Source organism: Manacus candei, unplaced genomic scaffold, assembly GCF_025592945.1.
Source record: "Manacus candei isolate 608988 ecotype Guabito, Panama unplaced genomic scaffold, ASM2559294v1 h1tg000087l, whole genome shotgun sequence".
NCBI lineage: Eukaryota > Metazoa > Chordata > Aves > Passeriformes > Pipridae > Manacus > Manacus candei.
The window spans coordinates 121813-139027 of record NW_026138135.1 but is presented as its reverse complement, the minus strand read 5'-3'; the positions used below and the strand labels follow the sequence as shown (position 1 = coordinate 139027).

General features: G+C 38.4%; 1 protein-coding gene across 1 annotated transcript in view; it reads left to right on the top strand.

The window, feature by feature from the left end:
- Nucleotides 1–2548: 2548 nt before the first annotated feature.
- The window catches only part of LOC127482391 (uncharacterized), an 83721-nt gene continuing 69054 nt past the window's right edge, over nucleotides 2549–17215 (top strand). Inside the window, exon 1 of the mRNA XM_051812614.1 lies at nucleotides 2549–4232. Coding sequence (XP_051668574.1) covers nucleotides 2549–4232 — 1684 coding nt within the window. The remainder of the gene's footprint in view (nucleotides 4233–17215) is intronic.

Here is a 17215-nt window from a genome sequence, read left to right as displayed (position 1 = left end):
TAAATCTTATCAATATATGTTCTCATACACCGATTATTTAGTGTCGTTTCCCTTTAATCCACCCCAAAGGAATTTTTGATAAAACCTGGGTTACCCCCTCCCCCCCCTTTTCCTGGGGCGGGTCGTAACATTTTGGATCAGTGAACATTAAACATTTTGAAAACTGAAGCTCTGAAGCTAAAATTGGGTAATTTTACTTGACTTAAAATGATACAAATTTTATGAGGTATGACAACTGTACATGTTAAAGATCAGATACACATTTCTGGGCACTGTTAGGTTTGCAAGCCACAGAAAGTATTGCTGCGTTAATCGAATAACATTAGTCTGAGCATAATGGCTGGTGACTTTGGCTTTAGACAACATTATTCTACCATACACCATTCCAGAACCTTCAGGTGAGTTGAGAGGAATTTGTGTGAGCCTAATATGAATTTGTGGGTTCTGAGAGTGTAAGACTCCTGTAAAAAAGAGATAGATTCTTATGGGTATTTTGGCACCACTGTAATGGTATCTAAATCCCACAAATCCCACCAAAATCAGGAGTTATATGTGTGTGTATAACAGAGGATGTGAATCTAAACAGAACAGAAACAAAGCAGAGCTAACTATCAGCAATTCCAGTTAACAAGCACAGTCATCATCATGGCTCCACTCGGCTTTGTGAAGATTTGGGAAGGACTCTACCCACATTCGCTACAAGCATAGTACTGTATGAATAATCCCCTGAAGGAGGCTAAGTAAATTTTTGAATAAAAGTATTATTCTATTTGAGTAACAGCATTGTAATCTGGACCATTTTTATTTCATCCTATTATCTGCTGTAATAGAAACCAAAATGAAACCATGAATGGAAAACAAATAAGCAATTATAAAAGCAGTCCTGAGATTAAAAGAATAATTTTTTTCTTTTTTTATTTTGTATTTTATCTATTTACTATTATTAGTGACGCACTATTGTTACAATGTCAAATGTGCTTGGCTCAGTTCCTATGTATTTTAAGAGATACTACAGAAATAAAAGTTACTGCACACCCAAGGAGGAGGAGAGAGCAGCTTCGGAGTACACAGAGGTTTGCTGTTTCAGGTTTGGGGGGGAAGGTGGAGGGGGGTACAACGGAAGGGGGTGAGAAAGAGAGGGGAGGAGTATCGAGCAGGCCACGGGGGTCTTCTGATTGACGGGAAGGAGAGCAGGGCACTCCTGTATGAAGTATCACAGGTGTGCAGTGCACCTGCACATGGTAACATAGTGGAGGAAGGTTTTGGTCAGGGAGAATGGTGGGGTTCCTCTAGAGTGATTGGGGTCCCAACCAAGCTGGAGCCTTGATAAACACCACAGCCTTGGATGTGTACAAGGGCCAGAACGGTGGGTCAGTTTGTTTGTTTGTCTGTTTGTCTTTGGCTCACCTGCTGCTATTGCTCAGGCTTGGCATGTTCTGGATATGTTTGCTTTGCTCCATTACGTCCTGAAAGGGTGGGCAGGACAAAGGGCTGTTCCTGGGTATCTCCTTATGTTTGTTTAAAAATAGGTGATAGTAAAGCAGGAAATGAAAGACTTGCCCAAACCGTTCTAACAGGAACGTAACCTGTGTGCCCCTGTGTGGTTGCGAGCTATGCTGGCGATGGTCATGCCTTCGGTAGGGTCACCCATGCCAGACAGGTCAAAAACATAGGGCCAGATTTAATACATTCTTGGGCAGGATGAGCTTGTTAGCCTTCTGGCAGTCATCCTAGGAGAAGGACAACTCTAATCTCAAACCCGGGCAGATGGAACTCGCTTAGCCCTGTAAGGCCATCCATCTAAGAGAAGGTCACTCTAATCAAACCTACATCCCGAGGATCTCACTACCACTGTCCAAGCTCGCTTGGCCCTGGCAGATGAACCTCCGGATTAAAGGGTGGGTTCAGTTCCGCACAGACTGTATCTCACCTAAAAATCCATTGCACAGGCTTGAAGGCTTTACCCACATGCAAAAAGTCCTGTAGCGATGGGCGAGGGTCGAAACGGCAGGTGAAAGGTGCACTGGGAGCCGCAGACCCAACCCTGCATGCAGGCGGTTCAGGATATTGGTCATTTGAGACTGACCGGAGATGACAGTCTCTTGGGGCAGCACCCTGAACAACCAAGCAACCTTTTCAAGGATAGCACTGCTTGCTCCACTCGGAGAGAGGCCTGGAAAAGGTGGCCTAAACAAAGCTCATCTCCACCTTCACCCGGTTGGTTAACCGCAGGCCAACGGGCATCTTCTTCCAATGTGGTCGCGCAAAGATCAAAAGACAAAGGCATGCACCTGCCTCCAAAGGTGTACCCAAATTAACTCTAGCATGTTGAAATATCAGAACCATGCTCGATTCTGCGGATAGTGGACGTCCTGAGTGACCTTCCGCCCTAATTGCCCATGAACTGGCTCATCTCAACATCGACATTGCTGCCCTCAGTGAAGTTCGCCTTCACGAGGAAGGCAGCCTCAGAGAACATGGTGCCAGTTACACACTCTTTTGGTCAGGGAAACCCAGAAACGAAAAGCATCTCTCAGGTGTTGGCTTCATGATCAAAAATTCTATTCTTCCCAAACTTGAAAATCTACCCACAGGTCACTCTGACCGCATTATCTCCCTTCCACTCCACAACAACCGACACGTTGTCCTCTTTAGTATATATGCCCCAACTCTCCAAGCTGACCCTGCCGAAAAAGATAAATTTTACGCTGACCTGCTCCACCTTACCCAAAAGGTGCCTGCAGATGATAAGATCATTATCCTTGGTGATTTCAACGCCAGAGTAGGTAAGAATTTTGGTGCCTGGAAAGGAATATTAGGCAAGCATGGGGTTGGAAACTGCAACGATAATGGTCGACTCCTGCTAGAATTCTGTGCAGAGCAACAGCTCACCATCACTAACACTATCTTTCAGCAGAAAGATAGTCTGAAGACAACCTGGATGCACCCCAGATCTAAGCATTGGCACCTCATCGATTATGTCCTGGTGCGACGGAGAGATGTTCGCAATGTCCTCCATACCCACGTGATGCCCAGCGCAGAATGCCAAACAGACCATCGGCTTGTGCGCTGTAAACTCAACTTCAATCTCAAATTCAAACCTAAAAGGGGTAGTATCCCAAGGAGGAGACTCCAAGTTAACAATCTCCAATCAGCCACAGTTAGAGACAGATTCCAGGCAAACCTTCAAACTAGGCTTGAAAACCATTCCACAGATTCTGCAGATTCCTCTCCTGAAACAATTTGGCACCGTATTAAAAACAGCATCCTGCAATCCTCCGAAGAATCCTTAGGATTCTCCCTCAAGAAGAACAAGGACTGGTTTGACGAAAACAATCAAGAAATCCAGGACTTGTTGAGGAAGAAGAGAACCGCCCACCAAGCACACCTTGCACTACCATCCTGTCATGCAAGAAAAACAGTCTTTCGTCTCGCATGCAGCAAGGTCCAACAGAAACTCCGTGACATCCAAAACAAGTGGTGGACCGATCTAGCTGAAAAAACTCAATTATGCACAGATACAGGCGATCACAAAGGTTTCTATGAGGCCTTGAAAACAGCATACGGGCCTACATACCAGGTACAAAGCCCTCTACTCAGCGCTGATGGTCAAACGCTTCTGACAGATAAAACCTCCATTCTGAATCGATGGTCTGAACACTTTCAGACTCTTTTCAGTACCAACTGTGTAGTCCAAGACTCAGCAATTCAGTCCATCACACAACAACCAGTAAAGTATGAATTGGATACTGCCCCCACTTTAGGAGAAACCCTCAAGGCCATACAGCAGGTGAAAATCGGCAAGGCAGCTGGGATTGATGGAATTCCACCTGAAGTCTGGAAACGTGGGGGCCTTGCACTCCACACCAAGTTTCACGAGTTTGTGGTGCGCTGTTGGGAACTTGGCGAACTACCATCAGACCTTTGTGATGCAGTCATCATCACTTTGTATAAGAAGAAAGGAATTAAATCTGACTGCTCAAACTACCGTGGTATTACTCAGCTCTCCTTTGCTGGCAAAATCCTGGCTAGAATACTCTTGAACAGACTAATACCCGCTATAGCAGAAGGAATCCTTCCTGAAAGTCAGTGTGGTTTCAGAGCCAACAGGAGCACCACAGACATGGTGTTCATTCTCAGACAACTGCAAGAGAAGTGTAGGGAACAGAACAAAGGTCTCTATGTAACCTTTGTCGACCTCACCAAGGCTTTTGATACTGTGAGCAGAAAAGGTCTGTGGCAGATTTTGCAACGTTTAGGATGTCCCCCCAAGTTCCTTAAAATGATCATCTCACTCCACGAGGATCAACAAGGTCAAGTCAGATATGGCAATGCACTTTCTGAGCCCTTTTTAATTAAGAATGGTGTAAAACAAGGCTGTGTTCTTGCACCAACCCTATTCACGGTCTTCTTTAGCATGATGCTCCAAAAGGCCATGATCAGGACGGTATCTACATTCGATACTGTACTGATGGAAGCCTTTTCAACCTAAGGCGTCTGAAGGCCCACACCAAGACCTTAAATGATCTTGTCCGGGAGCTGCTTTATGCTGATGACGCCGCCCTTGTCGCCCACACAGAAGCAGCTCTGCAGCGTTTAACATCCTGCTTTGCAGATGCTGCTGAGCTTTTTGGGCTTGAAGTCAGCTTAAAGAAGACAGAAGTTCTCTATCAATCGGCACCTCAGAAAGTCTTCCATCATCCCCACATCACCCTTGGCGAATCAGAGCTCAAATCAGTCCAGTAGTTTAATTACCTAGGCAACCTCATCTCCTCACATGGTAAGATTGACGGAGAGACAGACAACAGGTTAGCAAAGGCATACAGTGCTTTTGGAAAACTCCACAAAAGAGTATGGCATAATAAACACTTGAAGAAAAGCACCAAGATCAGTGTTTACAGAGCCATAGTGCTGTCTACTCTCTTATGTGGTTCCGAATCATGGGTCATCTACCGCCACCACCTGCGTCTCCTAGAACACTTCCATCAACGCTGCCTCCGAACAATCCTAAACATCCACTGGTCAGATTATGTGACCAATACTTCTGTTCTAGAGCAAGCAGCAGTCACAAGTATAGAAGCCATGTTGATGAGAACACAGCTGCAATGGGCAGGGCACGTCTCAAGGATGAAGCACCACCGCCTCCCTAAGATCTTGCTTTATGGTGAACTTGCCACTGGCTGCTGCAAGAGAGGAACCCCGAAGAAAAGATACAAGGACTCCCTGAAACAACATCTCAGCCTTGGCCATATTGATCAACATAACTGGTCTACTCTGGCCTCCAATCGGGAGGTCTGGAGAAACACCATCTATAACGCTACTGCTTCCTTTGAGAACACACGCAGGATCACTCTCAAGGAGAAAAGGCAACACAGAAAGAACTGTGTTCTGCAGAATACACCATCTAAGGAGTCTTTCTGCTGTACCTTGTGCAATCGGATATGTCTGTCTCGTATTGGCCTCATAAGTCAACAACGTGCATGCAACAAATGTGGATAGAGCCTTCGCAAATCTTCGTTCACGAAGCCCAGCCATGATGATGATGATGATGACAGAAATAAAAGAGTCATTTACATGTAAAATATAATAAGCTCTTCTCCCACTCCAGGTGACAGCTATCTATAGTATTAATTTGCTTTCCTTTTGATTGCAATACTGTGTAGAAAGTGTGTCATTAAACCTTAAAGTTGATTGTAATCTTGCAGGAACATTTTATAGTCCTCTCTTTGTCTAGACAGTCTTTTCTTTTAAGGCCTTTAAAAGTGATCCAATAGCTAAATCAATTTTATAAAGCATGAATGCCACATATGCAATACAACTTTTTGACGGAACTATAAAACATTAAAGTCAATCAGTAACCCCAATAACTGTTCAGTGACCTTTGGCATGTCATAAACTTAGATTTCCTTGCCATGAGATGTGACCATCCTGTTTTAGAGGTATAATGAATGATTAAATCACTGAAAGTATTACATGGAAATAAAAAAGGCACTAAATTACAACAAAGGAGTTATTTATTCTAATAATAAAATGCGTATGTGTGTGTGCAAATAATTAAACGAAGTAACTAGGGTTTTGCCATGGCTCTTAGTGTTAATTTGAGTTCAAAACTACTTGTATTCAGAAATGTTTAAATAATTATCAGTGTAAGACAACTTCAAGGGTAAAATGAAAGACATAGAGCTTGTTATCTCATATTTAAGGTGCTTTAGAGCTGTGAACATACCATTCACCCCTTCAACACCACAGCCAGTATAACGAGCAGCACAGATGTAACAGGAAGTTACATTCTTCTCCTTTCATTTATACGTGTCCTCTGTCATTGATATTCCCTTCTGAAAATAGCTTTATTTTAAAGCATAATGGACATAATGGAGGTAAAGAAAGCTCTCCTGATAGTTGCAGGAGACTTAGGAATTCACCCTGTGTCACATCTTCCCTCCCCTCACAAGTTTTGCTTTCCTCTAATACAACAGGTCCTCAATTCAGAGTGAAAATTAGACTTTCAAAAAGCAGATTGCTCCCCAGCAAGGGCAGGGAGGGATTTATACAGTGATCTTTGCGAAAGTGCAATAGTTTTGGGCAGAGGATCCCATATCCTTAAGACCTATGATGTATTAATGATGATTCATGACTGGAAGGAAATAGAAAAGTGGAAACTCCAACGGATAACAAGAAATGTCATAATGTATATATTGTTCTGTCAAATCTGTTTTGTCAGCTTATTCAGACAGGGACTAAGATTTGTGTGAACACAGGACTGCAACAAGGGTTTTTTCTTGTTTAAAGTTTGGAGCTTTCTTGAAATAGACATACTTATTAAGAACAACCTCAAACCATTTTCTACTCTGTCTCTTCATGTTCAACACTTCTGTTGACAGATTCCTGACCTGGAACATGATTTTCAACCACATTTTCAAATAAATTCACTAACATTGATTTTTTTAAAGTTCTAGGGGGCAGAATCTGTTTGATTCCTGCAGTGGAAGAAAAAAAAAAAAAAAGAAACAAACTTTGCTTAACTTTTGGTCACATTTATAAATTTGAAGAGAAATCACATAATAGAAAATCTCTTTTCATATTTTTTCTGGAACAATTTTGATTTTTTTTTTTTAACATTCCTGAGTGAAGGACCCGAGAGATCCCTGTGTCTTCAACAGGTTGCAGTGAACTTTTCTGTGTCACAGACCTCTCCATCAGCTGACAGAAATGTTCAGGAAATACTTTAAGGATTAGCATTTTCTCTCCTCTCATGGTTCCACAATCCCCCGCGTCTGTAAGCAATTACTACTGATGTCAACTAAAGACTGAATTAGAGTCAGTGTCTTGAGAAGACAAGGACCAGGAATTGAGCTCATAATGAAAGGGACCAACCATGCTATTTTTCAACCGAGCTCTGTTCAGACATCTGATGCTCAAAACCCCACAGGACACATGTTCAAACCCAGTTGAGGCATAAGCATAATTATGCTGTATAATGTTGTCTTTCATTTCTCACCCAGAAGTGCAAATCAATGTTGCTACAGTGCTACAGTGATTTAAAACATGATTTCAGACAGCCAGAATTCCTCTTTAAAAAAAGAACAGCTTACAGGGCCAACACAGTCCCTCAACTCTGAAAGCAATATTCAAACATGAGAGGAGAACTCTTTAATCTACCCAATGGAAATACTTTTTAATCAAAACTGAGAAACAGAACCTGCCATATTTACATTAAACAGAAGTCTTATGTGAGATAGAAAAATAATATTATGAACAGTGGTAAGTGGGATTTGTCTTTTGGGAAAAAGCAAACAGCCAATTGAACAACCCTTATATTATAAATAACTGTTCAGCCTTGCCCACTACCACTGTCTTATCAGAACCAGATAGAAATTGCTATTTCATGTATATTTCTTTTCCAAAATTTGTTCAGTGTCTTTTGGGATTAGGGCAGAATATTTACTTCTTTCACTACCTTGAGCAGCTTTTTCCATAATTCAAATTCAACAACTTGGAACATCAAGAAATATCAGAGACACCATTAATCCAAAGTGTCTTTCTTTCTGCCTATAAAACAGTGTGAGACATAAGCATGTTACCTAAGAAGAAAAGTAAATTTTATAATTTCTGCCATTGCAGAAAAAGAATAAAACAAGGACATCGCTTGGTGACTTTCTTTCCTAAAATGTTTTGGTGTTTGTTTGGTTTTTTTTTTTTTTTTGCATCCAAGCTATTATTTTAGAATAATAATAAATTATTTAGAAATATCTATTTTATTAAGATGCTTTCACCAGTTTTAATAAAGACAATGATTTTATCTAGCTAAAGCATTCGTTCTTCATGTTAGGCATCAAAGTTTTTAGCTCTCTTTGTTTTGCTTTCAGCAATGCACTATTCTAATGTCATAAGATACAACCTTTTTTTTTCTGTTTACAAATAACATAATGAAATTTCTCATTTCACATTTATGTAAAAATAGAATTAGATTTAACAATTACTCTCCCTGTAATTATTACTTTAAGAACTAATATTATTAACAAATAAAAAATATGACATGTTTATTATCATCATCTTTTGCAGAAATTTGTGTCATAATTCTGCAAGAAAAAATTTTTTGTTGTTGTTTTGTTTTTACAAATCTGATGGATTCTCTTTTCAGTAATTATTATAATAAGCTCAAAAAATAAAGCTTTATACCTGTATTCAAGTGAAAAATGGTGAAAGACTTAAATGAAAATAATTCAGGACAGTATTTATTGTGGTTGAAGATTCACGGTTTCCTATAATATGAAAAACAGAAAACTTAATTTGTATGAGAGAATCAACTTTGGTAATATTTCTGGTTTAAAATCTTTTGCCACATTTCAGTTCCTACATAACCCACCGCGTGCACTGCACGTGGGACCTTCAGGTGTTTGTCTTGGCATATAAAGCTGCAATTATAAATTACAGGTAGAAGTTAGAACTGAAAATTTAAAATTTTGAAAAGGCTACTTCTTGAACTTTTATAAAAATATTTTTTCCATGGTTCTATTTTATCTTGTATTTAGTTTTATAAGCCTCAACAAACACATTGGCATGTCTAATAATGAAGTTTGATTATGCACATTTGAACTGAGAGTAATTCTGTAAACGTTTACCTCAGCTAATTAGTTAGGCATCTACTGTAAGTATGTGAGGTAGTCTTAGGGAATCAATATATTGGAATATTAATTCTTTTAATTATTTGTTATATTACTGGATTTACAACATTGCGACTGTGCTGTGAGTTGATGCATCTTGTCATCAGCAGTCCCTCAGTAAACTATATAGTTATTTATACCATAATACAAATCCTAAAAGCAGATCACATTGTTTTATCTGTGATTAGTATATAAATTGCCTGAATATGTATGTAAACTAACTATAATGTAAAAGGTTTCAAATCTTTCCTATTTTTTAAGCTATCTAGCAATACTTTATCCTCAGTACTCAGGTACTTAGAAATGGTCTAATTCACCTCATCTTGCTCTATGTATGAATGCTTACAATATAGAGATTTTGAAGCATTATTCCACAAACTAGTATACCAGTATAATTAGTATAGCTCAATTATTATACCAAAAAAGTAATCTCCTGTCTTTCAACATTAATACTAAAGAAGTATCAAATGTAAACTAACAATTAATTTATTTTAAAGGATGTTTCTAATGATAGAGAAAATATTTCAATGGCTTAGTAGAGCAAGAGTAGATAGAAATGAAATGCTATTGGTTTTAAGACAAACGTTGGCATTTATAAGCAAGATTCTCCAAGGGCAAAACTTGAACCTGAAGATCCAAATTACATGTAGTGTCTTCAAGTTCTAAATTGTAATTTACCTCTATAGAAATACCAGATGCCAAAATTTTAATGCTGTAAAAAAATTTAAAAACTTCATTGCTTTTATTTTACAGGTCTTCACCGTTTATGTTGTTACCAATAAAGGAGAAATCCAAGCAACTGAAAAAAGTTATGATGACACTGTTTAAAAAAATATCCTTCAGAAACATTTTAAAACACCTACGGATGGCAGGAGTTCAGAAACACACGCAGACGATCAATATGATCAGGCGATGTTCAATTTATTATTTAAATGAGTTAACTTTTATACAGTTTAGTTTTTTCCAGGTACGTGATCACAACAAGGTGATTGGATAGCTCAGGCTGTGCACGCGTCTCATGCCTTCGGTTCATTGGTTCTGGTGCTCTGTCCACGTGGTTTGACATCATTCATGCCACCCAAAGTCCCTCCTATCGATCTGCCTTTAGGGGCTTTCCGAGATTTTCCAGGTGTCCCTTTATCTCCAGTTTTCTCACAACTTTCAACTATAAACATATGATTTTCTCATACCTTACAACTATAAACGTACAGTATTCACACAGCTAACAATTATAAATATGCATAGTTTCACACAGTTTGCAAGCATAAACAAATAGTTTTCACACAGCTTGTAACCTCCAAAGTTATGTCAAATGAGGCCTAGTGCTTCTTAAAAAGATGGATTGTTCATAATGTGTCCATTTTTTTGCAAATATTCTACAAACACGGTATAGAGTAGGGTCAGAATCAATTTTAAATGAAATTATATCCAGAATCTGAAGTTCTGGAGCAGTCTTCCAAAGGTCGCTAAGAGACAAGAAACTTTGATTTCATTGCAGTGGAGATGGATATAAATCGAAGGTACTGCATGACAAAAATAGATGAATACACGGTTTAGAAATGTTGACTTGTAAATCCTATGTATTTTATATGTTGATATTCCTGAGATTTAATGAATACTAGTTCTTCATTAAGAGTATGGCATTTAGAGTTAAAACTGTAGTATATTTGAAAATGTATGAAACATATTTCCTAGTAACTACTGAGCATCCCAAGAGGACTTTCATTTGTTGTCGATGTTTTGTTGAGATTTCAGGGTGTAAATGTCTGTTGATTAGAAATGGGACAAAATTGGTGGAATATCTCAGTGAATACTAGGAATAGTAATAATTTTCACTTGTTTGGTTGATCTGTCTCCCAGATCAACCTTGACTGTGTACTTAGGCCAAGAAAAGCAGGTGGATGGTGCTGTTACTCGCAGAAAAATAATATGGCAAGAAAGAAACAAAATACACAATCTATTTGATGTCAATGGAAGGAAAAAAAAAAGATACATATTTCTACATCTTATAATAACTACTGCAGAAAGGTATACTCCCTGTCATCTTAGAAACAAGGGTAATATAAATTTCTTAAAACTGAAAGCTGCTGAAATTTAATAAATCAAAAAGGTTCTTACAGTAAACATGAAGCAATCTTGGGTAACATTACAGCCATACTCCCTGCAAAATCATCTGAGCATATTTTCCAACTAGACAATATTTTTCTTTGAAAAGGCACTTTACACTGTCTTCTTTAACACGTTTGCTACAATTTAGAGATAAAACTAACTTTATTTAGTCACGTAGAAGGGAAAACATCTTAATAGATTTAGCTTTACACATTTTTTTCCACCACGGTCTGATGTTTTACAGAATTGAGCATAATACTTTATAAACATGTTCCAAAGTATCTCAAAATCACTGAATGCAGCATACAATGACCTACACCTTTAATTAATTTGCACCTGAAGAAAAAGTCTGCAATATGTTGTTATTGGAACTAAGATGCTGATCATTATAGATCCCCTCAAATTGATATTAAGTTGTCTATTGTTTCCATTTCAACGGTCAACAGCAAACCTGCAAGCTGGAAAAAAAAACCGAAACCAAAACCAAATAGAAACAAAAACCAAAACCAAAGGAAAAAAAAAACACAACAACAAAACTCCCCCCAAAACACCCCTTCCATCCCTTAAAAAAAAACAAGCCCCCCCCCAAAACACCCCTTCCATCCCTTAAAAAAAAAGAAGGAATTAGGTCATTTAACACTTTCCCTTACATTTTACAGAATGACAGAATAGTTCTGGTTGGATGGAACCTCTGGAGATCACCCCCTACCAAAGGCAGGGTCCCCTGGAGCAGGTGACACAGGGATGTGTGCAGGTGGGTCTGGGATGTCTCCAGACAGGGACACTCCACACCCTCCCTGGGCAGCTGTTCCAGACTCTGCCACCTCCACTGAAAGAAGTTCTGCCTCATGTTGAGGAGGAACTTCTTGTGTTGTAGTTTATGGCCATTGCTCTTCATCCTGTACCTGGACACCACTGAGCAGAGTCTGGCACCATCCTCTGACACCCCTTGGGGATATTGGTGTGGATTGATGGGATCTCCTCTCAGTCTTCTCCTCTCCAGACTAACCAGGCCCAGCTCCTGCAGTCTCTGCTCACCAGGGAGATGCTCCAGACCTCTCATCATCTCCGTGGCCTCTGTTGGACCCTCTCCAGTATCTCCTGGTCTTTCTTGAACTGTGGAGCCCAGAATTGGACACAACACTCCAGATGTGGCCTCACTAGGGCTGAGCAGAGAGGCAGGATCCCCTCCCTGACCTGCTGGCCACACCCTTCCTGATGGACCCCATGATCCCATTGTCCCTCCTGGCCCCCAGGGCACTCCCAGCTCATGGCCAACTTGTCACCCACCAGGACCCCCAGGTCTTTCTCCACAGAACCACTCTGTAGTAGGTCATCCCCAACCTGTGCTGGTACTGGCAATTGCTCCTCCCCAGGTGCAGGACCTGCATTTGCCCTTCTTGAACTTTATTAGGTTTCTCTCCACCCAACTGTCCAGCCTATCAAGAATTGATATTAATGTATTAAGTGGTAAAAACCTGATAGATACAAATACCAGTAAACATTTCTGTACTGAAATTCCCTACCACATGCAAATTTTAAAATTAAGTTGTCCTTTATTGACATTTCCTCCTTTAAAATTCCAACATGATTCAGTCTAATGCACAAAAGAGAAGAGTCTTAAATTAAGTCCAGAGGCTTAGTACTTCTGAGGTAGAGCAGAGGCAACTTTAGTTTGGCTTATCCTTCATATCCATTCAATTAACCTCTCAGAGCCTTAGTACAAAAGTCAGCGTGACGGGTGTCATTTGAATTGAACAAATGCCATTTCGCTGTCAAAGTATTGACTCAGATCAGCCACTCCAAGCCAAGATCAGGATTTCAAATGAGATGGACAAACTAAGCTAATTGTTGATATTTCAGAAACCTTTCCTCATAGGCTACTCAAAGCTTGATGTTTGACAAGCTCTTCCAGCTCATCTGAAGGTATAACACTGAATATGCTCACCATTGTTTGCAAGATAAATATTTTGGTATAACTAATCAGGCTTCATGTTCAAGGCATCAGTGTGTCCATGTCAGCAAACAAGACACCCAGCAGTTAATTTCTGAGTTATTTTCCCTCGTCACATTTATCTCTGCCCGTACACCATTTCACCTGAAACTATACTGAGGGCTTTTTAGCAGAAGTTGGGCAAATCACAGTTATTTTCAGTGCCAGAATCTGACATTTCTCACCCAGACCTTAGAGGGAAGAAGGTGAATGAGCATAACCTTTTAGGTTCACTTTTTAACAAATGATAATCATCAGTGAATTTGGACACACTGAAAGTCAGTGCATGAAAATGCTCAAGATGCCCTATTTTTTTGTTTCTTTGGGTTTTTTTGATAGGTTTTTGACAATATTGGGTGTCTTTTGTGTTTCTCGGGTTGCTCCACCAAGCTGAGGTGAATAGAAATATGTCTTTGGTTTCTCTTCAATTGTGACCTGTAATATTAAACTTCTAACAAAATAGAAAGTTTTACTAAAAATCCCATAATTTGCTAACTCAGGCAGAGAATCCACAAGGCTGCCATTACAATTGCTGTGGAGAATGATATTTTGTGTATTCACCATCAGCAACAGCAAGAATTCTGATAAAGGATGGTTGATCAAGGAAAAAGAACATCTGGTTTAGTGTGGAACTTAAGCTGTCTTAAATCACTTATATTTTTAAGTGCCTTTCAAACAGATTGAAGGAGTTGAAATCTATGAAAATATGAAAGAGAAAATATGAAAGAGAAAAAATATCAGTTCCACTTTGAAACTTCAGAAAACTTGAACTGCATATCCAGGTCTTCTCTAAATGCTTTTGTAATGGAAATTCAGCAACAACTCCCACAATGAAACATAGAAAAAGTCTTAGAACCAAGGAAAAAGTGCAAAAAATCCCAACACACTCTGAATGCATCATAACTGGAAAAGCTATGCCAAATCTTTGGTCTGAGAAAAACTCTGCATTAACTGCAATTTTCCTGGGAATTACTGACTGGGATAGGGCTCTGGGTATTACTTCTGAATTTTAGGAAAATGTGGATGGGTTGTAGTTTGATTTTGGTTCTCTTCAAATATCAGATAATTTTGACATTATAGTTGGTTATAGATTTCACTAAATTTGACAGGTAGATAAAAATTTGAGCCTGTAAGTAGTTTTTCATTTCCAGACTTACATAGTTTTGGTGTTCAGCAGCTTGGAGTAGGTGAAGCTTAGCTAAAGGTTCAATAAGATGACAAATTTATTGATACAAATTTTAAATAATAATTCTGATAATTTTTACTAGCTAATTATTAGTATTTTGACATGAAAGTACATTTGCAATGAGTATGCTTTGTAATGGACCCTAGATCATCAAGATAATTAAATAGTTTAGTTTAATTATATTTTATCTGTAAACTAGAATTTTTTAAAGAGAAATAAATATAGAGTAAATTATGCTTATTAACAAGAAAAGTACTGAGACTACTTGACATTCATGTCTTTAGAATCTGAAACTGACCTCAAAATCAACTTGTTTGAACCTATATTACTTTATCATCCAGGAATTTAACTGACACTTCTTTCCACTGAAATGAAAAGTGTAAATCTCTATGCAAAGAAAAATGCTGTCTTAATTCCTGCTAATTTTATACTTCACAGCAAAAGTCTTTTCCTACTTTGCTTCAGTGTTTTTGTACTTTCACAACTGAACTGCATCACTTATTTGTTTGCTTGATGGATTCTCCTCCAAAGAGAAGCTATTGCAAAATCAATAGAAGATTCTGCACTGTGTGAAAGGTTTACGTAACTATGGAAATCCACAAAATACAGGGTTATGGAAAAGACAAATAGTAGGTTTCTAACAATAAAATTAGATTAATAGTTCACATATCTGCAGTGCAACATTTCACAGTGCAATAACCATAATTTTATTACAAAACTAAAGAACAGTAAAGGTATAAAGTTTCCAAATAAGATTTAAATTAAAATCCTTGCATCAAATGGGAAACAGGATCACAGTGTGTTGAAAATTCTGATATCACTTTTGTTATTTATGACTCCACTGATTTCTCAGTGCAGTTTCAGTGCTCTCTCCTGGCTTCACTTTTACCTCCTGTTCACTTCAAGATAAAGGTGGTCTAAAAAGTTGTTCTTACACTGAATTTTGATGCCTTCTGGAAAGAGAGAAAGCAAATCCAATAATATGATAACACATTTTGCTTCTGTTTAAATTGCTTGCCCCATCCCCCAAAATAAATGTCCTGTGCGTATCAGAAAGGAGGTCATTCAGAAAACACACTCACCTCTCTACCTGCTTAATACCAAACTTCTACACTCTCATAATTTCTCAATGTTTTGAAAGAGGACAGTTTTTTCTGCTTAGTGGTTTTTAGGGAGACATTTTAGAGTCATTTTTAGTTGCCTAGATGCCTCCTGTTTAAGGAGAATGTTGTGGAAATGGGGAAAATTGTCTTGCTGACAGACTTTGTTGAATATGAAAAATCATCCCACACCCAAATTACTTTGTCTCCCAGAGAGGATGGAAGTTTCTAAAGAAAATTTGAGGAAAAGCCTATGGAGAAAGGATATGGAGGTGTCTGGATAGTGTTTTTAGGAAGTGTTTTAGGAAGTGAGCACTTGAGGGCTTGTAGTATAAGTGAGTAGTTGTGAGAATTAATGATTTTTTGGTATGTTTCTGAAAAATATGAAAGTTTTTACACAATTTCTGAAATCCTTGAAAGACAAGCTTTCAGCCTTGTTGTGTCTCATGAAGTAAAATCTGTTTGTGTAGTTTCAAAACCTTTTTACTGTTTTCTTGTTTTACTCTTAACCCTTCCCATGGAAAATCACCATGGAGGAAAAATACTCACTGGAGCCTCCTGCTTTCTTGTGAAGCGATGGACTGTTCTAGCAGCACCTGATTGCTGTTTTTTTCTCTGTGTGCTGTTTTGGGGGAGTGTGAGAAAGGGACAGAAAGGTCTATTATCACATGTAAAACTCAACTGCTTCATTCCCCCAAAACAGGAGAAGGCAGAATAGTGGGATTGCCAAACATTGCCACAGCCTAAGAAATAATTTTCAGTCAATTCAAAACGAAGTGGCAATACAAGCTGATTTCTATCTTGTTTCTAAGACAGGGATAGGGTGGAAATTGTACTTAAATTCTTCCTCCAGATATATGTAGCAGGGCTGTTTTGTAGAACTGATGCTGCTGCACAGGAAATTGTGTGTTCTGCGTAAACTGTCAGGAAAAAACAAAATTTGGATTTGTGAGTTGAATAAAAAAAATCACAAGAATTTACTTAGAGTAAAAAAATATTATTTTAGGATAATAATTCAATGCAAAGGTCTTTCTAAAATTGTCTGGGTCAGGGAGACTGAATCATGTCTTTTACACCTAAACCACACATTTTCTGTAAACATCTACACAATAACTAAAATTTAATATTGATTTTTGTATGCTTACATTTAACCTTAAACTTTAATCTTGCCTCTCAAATATAAAAGTTTTTAAATCATTTTATTAGTAAGATATTTAAAATACGACTATTGAAAATATAGGCAAACATTATTCTCACTCAATTGTCTGTACATCCAAATGGAGATGTTGCTACAGCACTTCAGAGATTCTAAAATGGAAAATTTAGAGAAGTGCTGTTCCATATGTTTCTCAATGCCACTGTACAATGGTCATGTTTGACTTGAATGACACTTTGTGAAAATGATGTTGTCTAATGTATTGTCAAATTCATCCTTTGTCTGCTGTAATTTTAAAGATAATGTATTCAATAGTAATTATTTTTTATTAGATAAGAGATGTATGTATCCACAAAGATGGTTACAACAATCTTCAGGCTGCCATTCCTTTTCAGGTATTAAACTGCAATTTCTCTTCAACCTTGACTTCCAAGAAGCAAGGGAAAGTTTGGGAAGGAAACACCCACTGTTCTAACTCCTGTGGTGTAATTGTAGATGAACAACTCT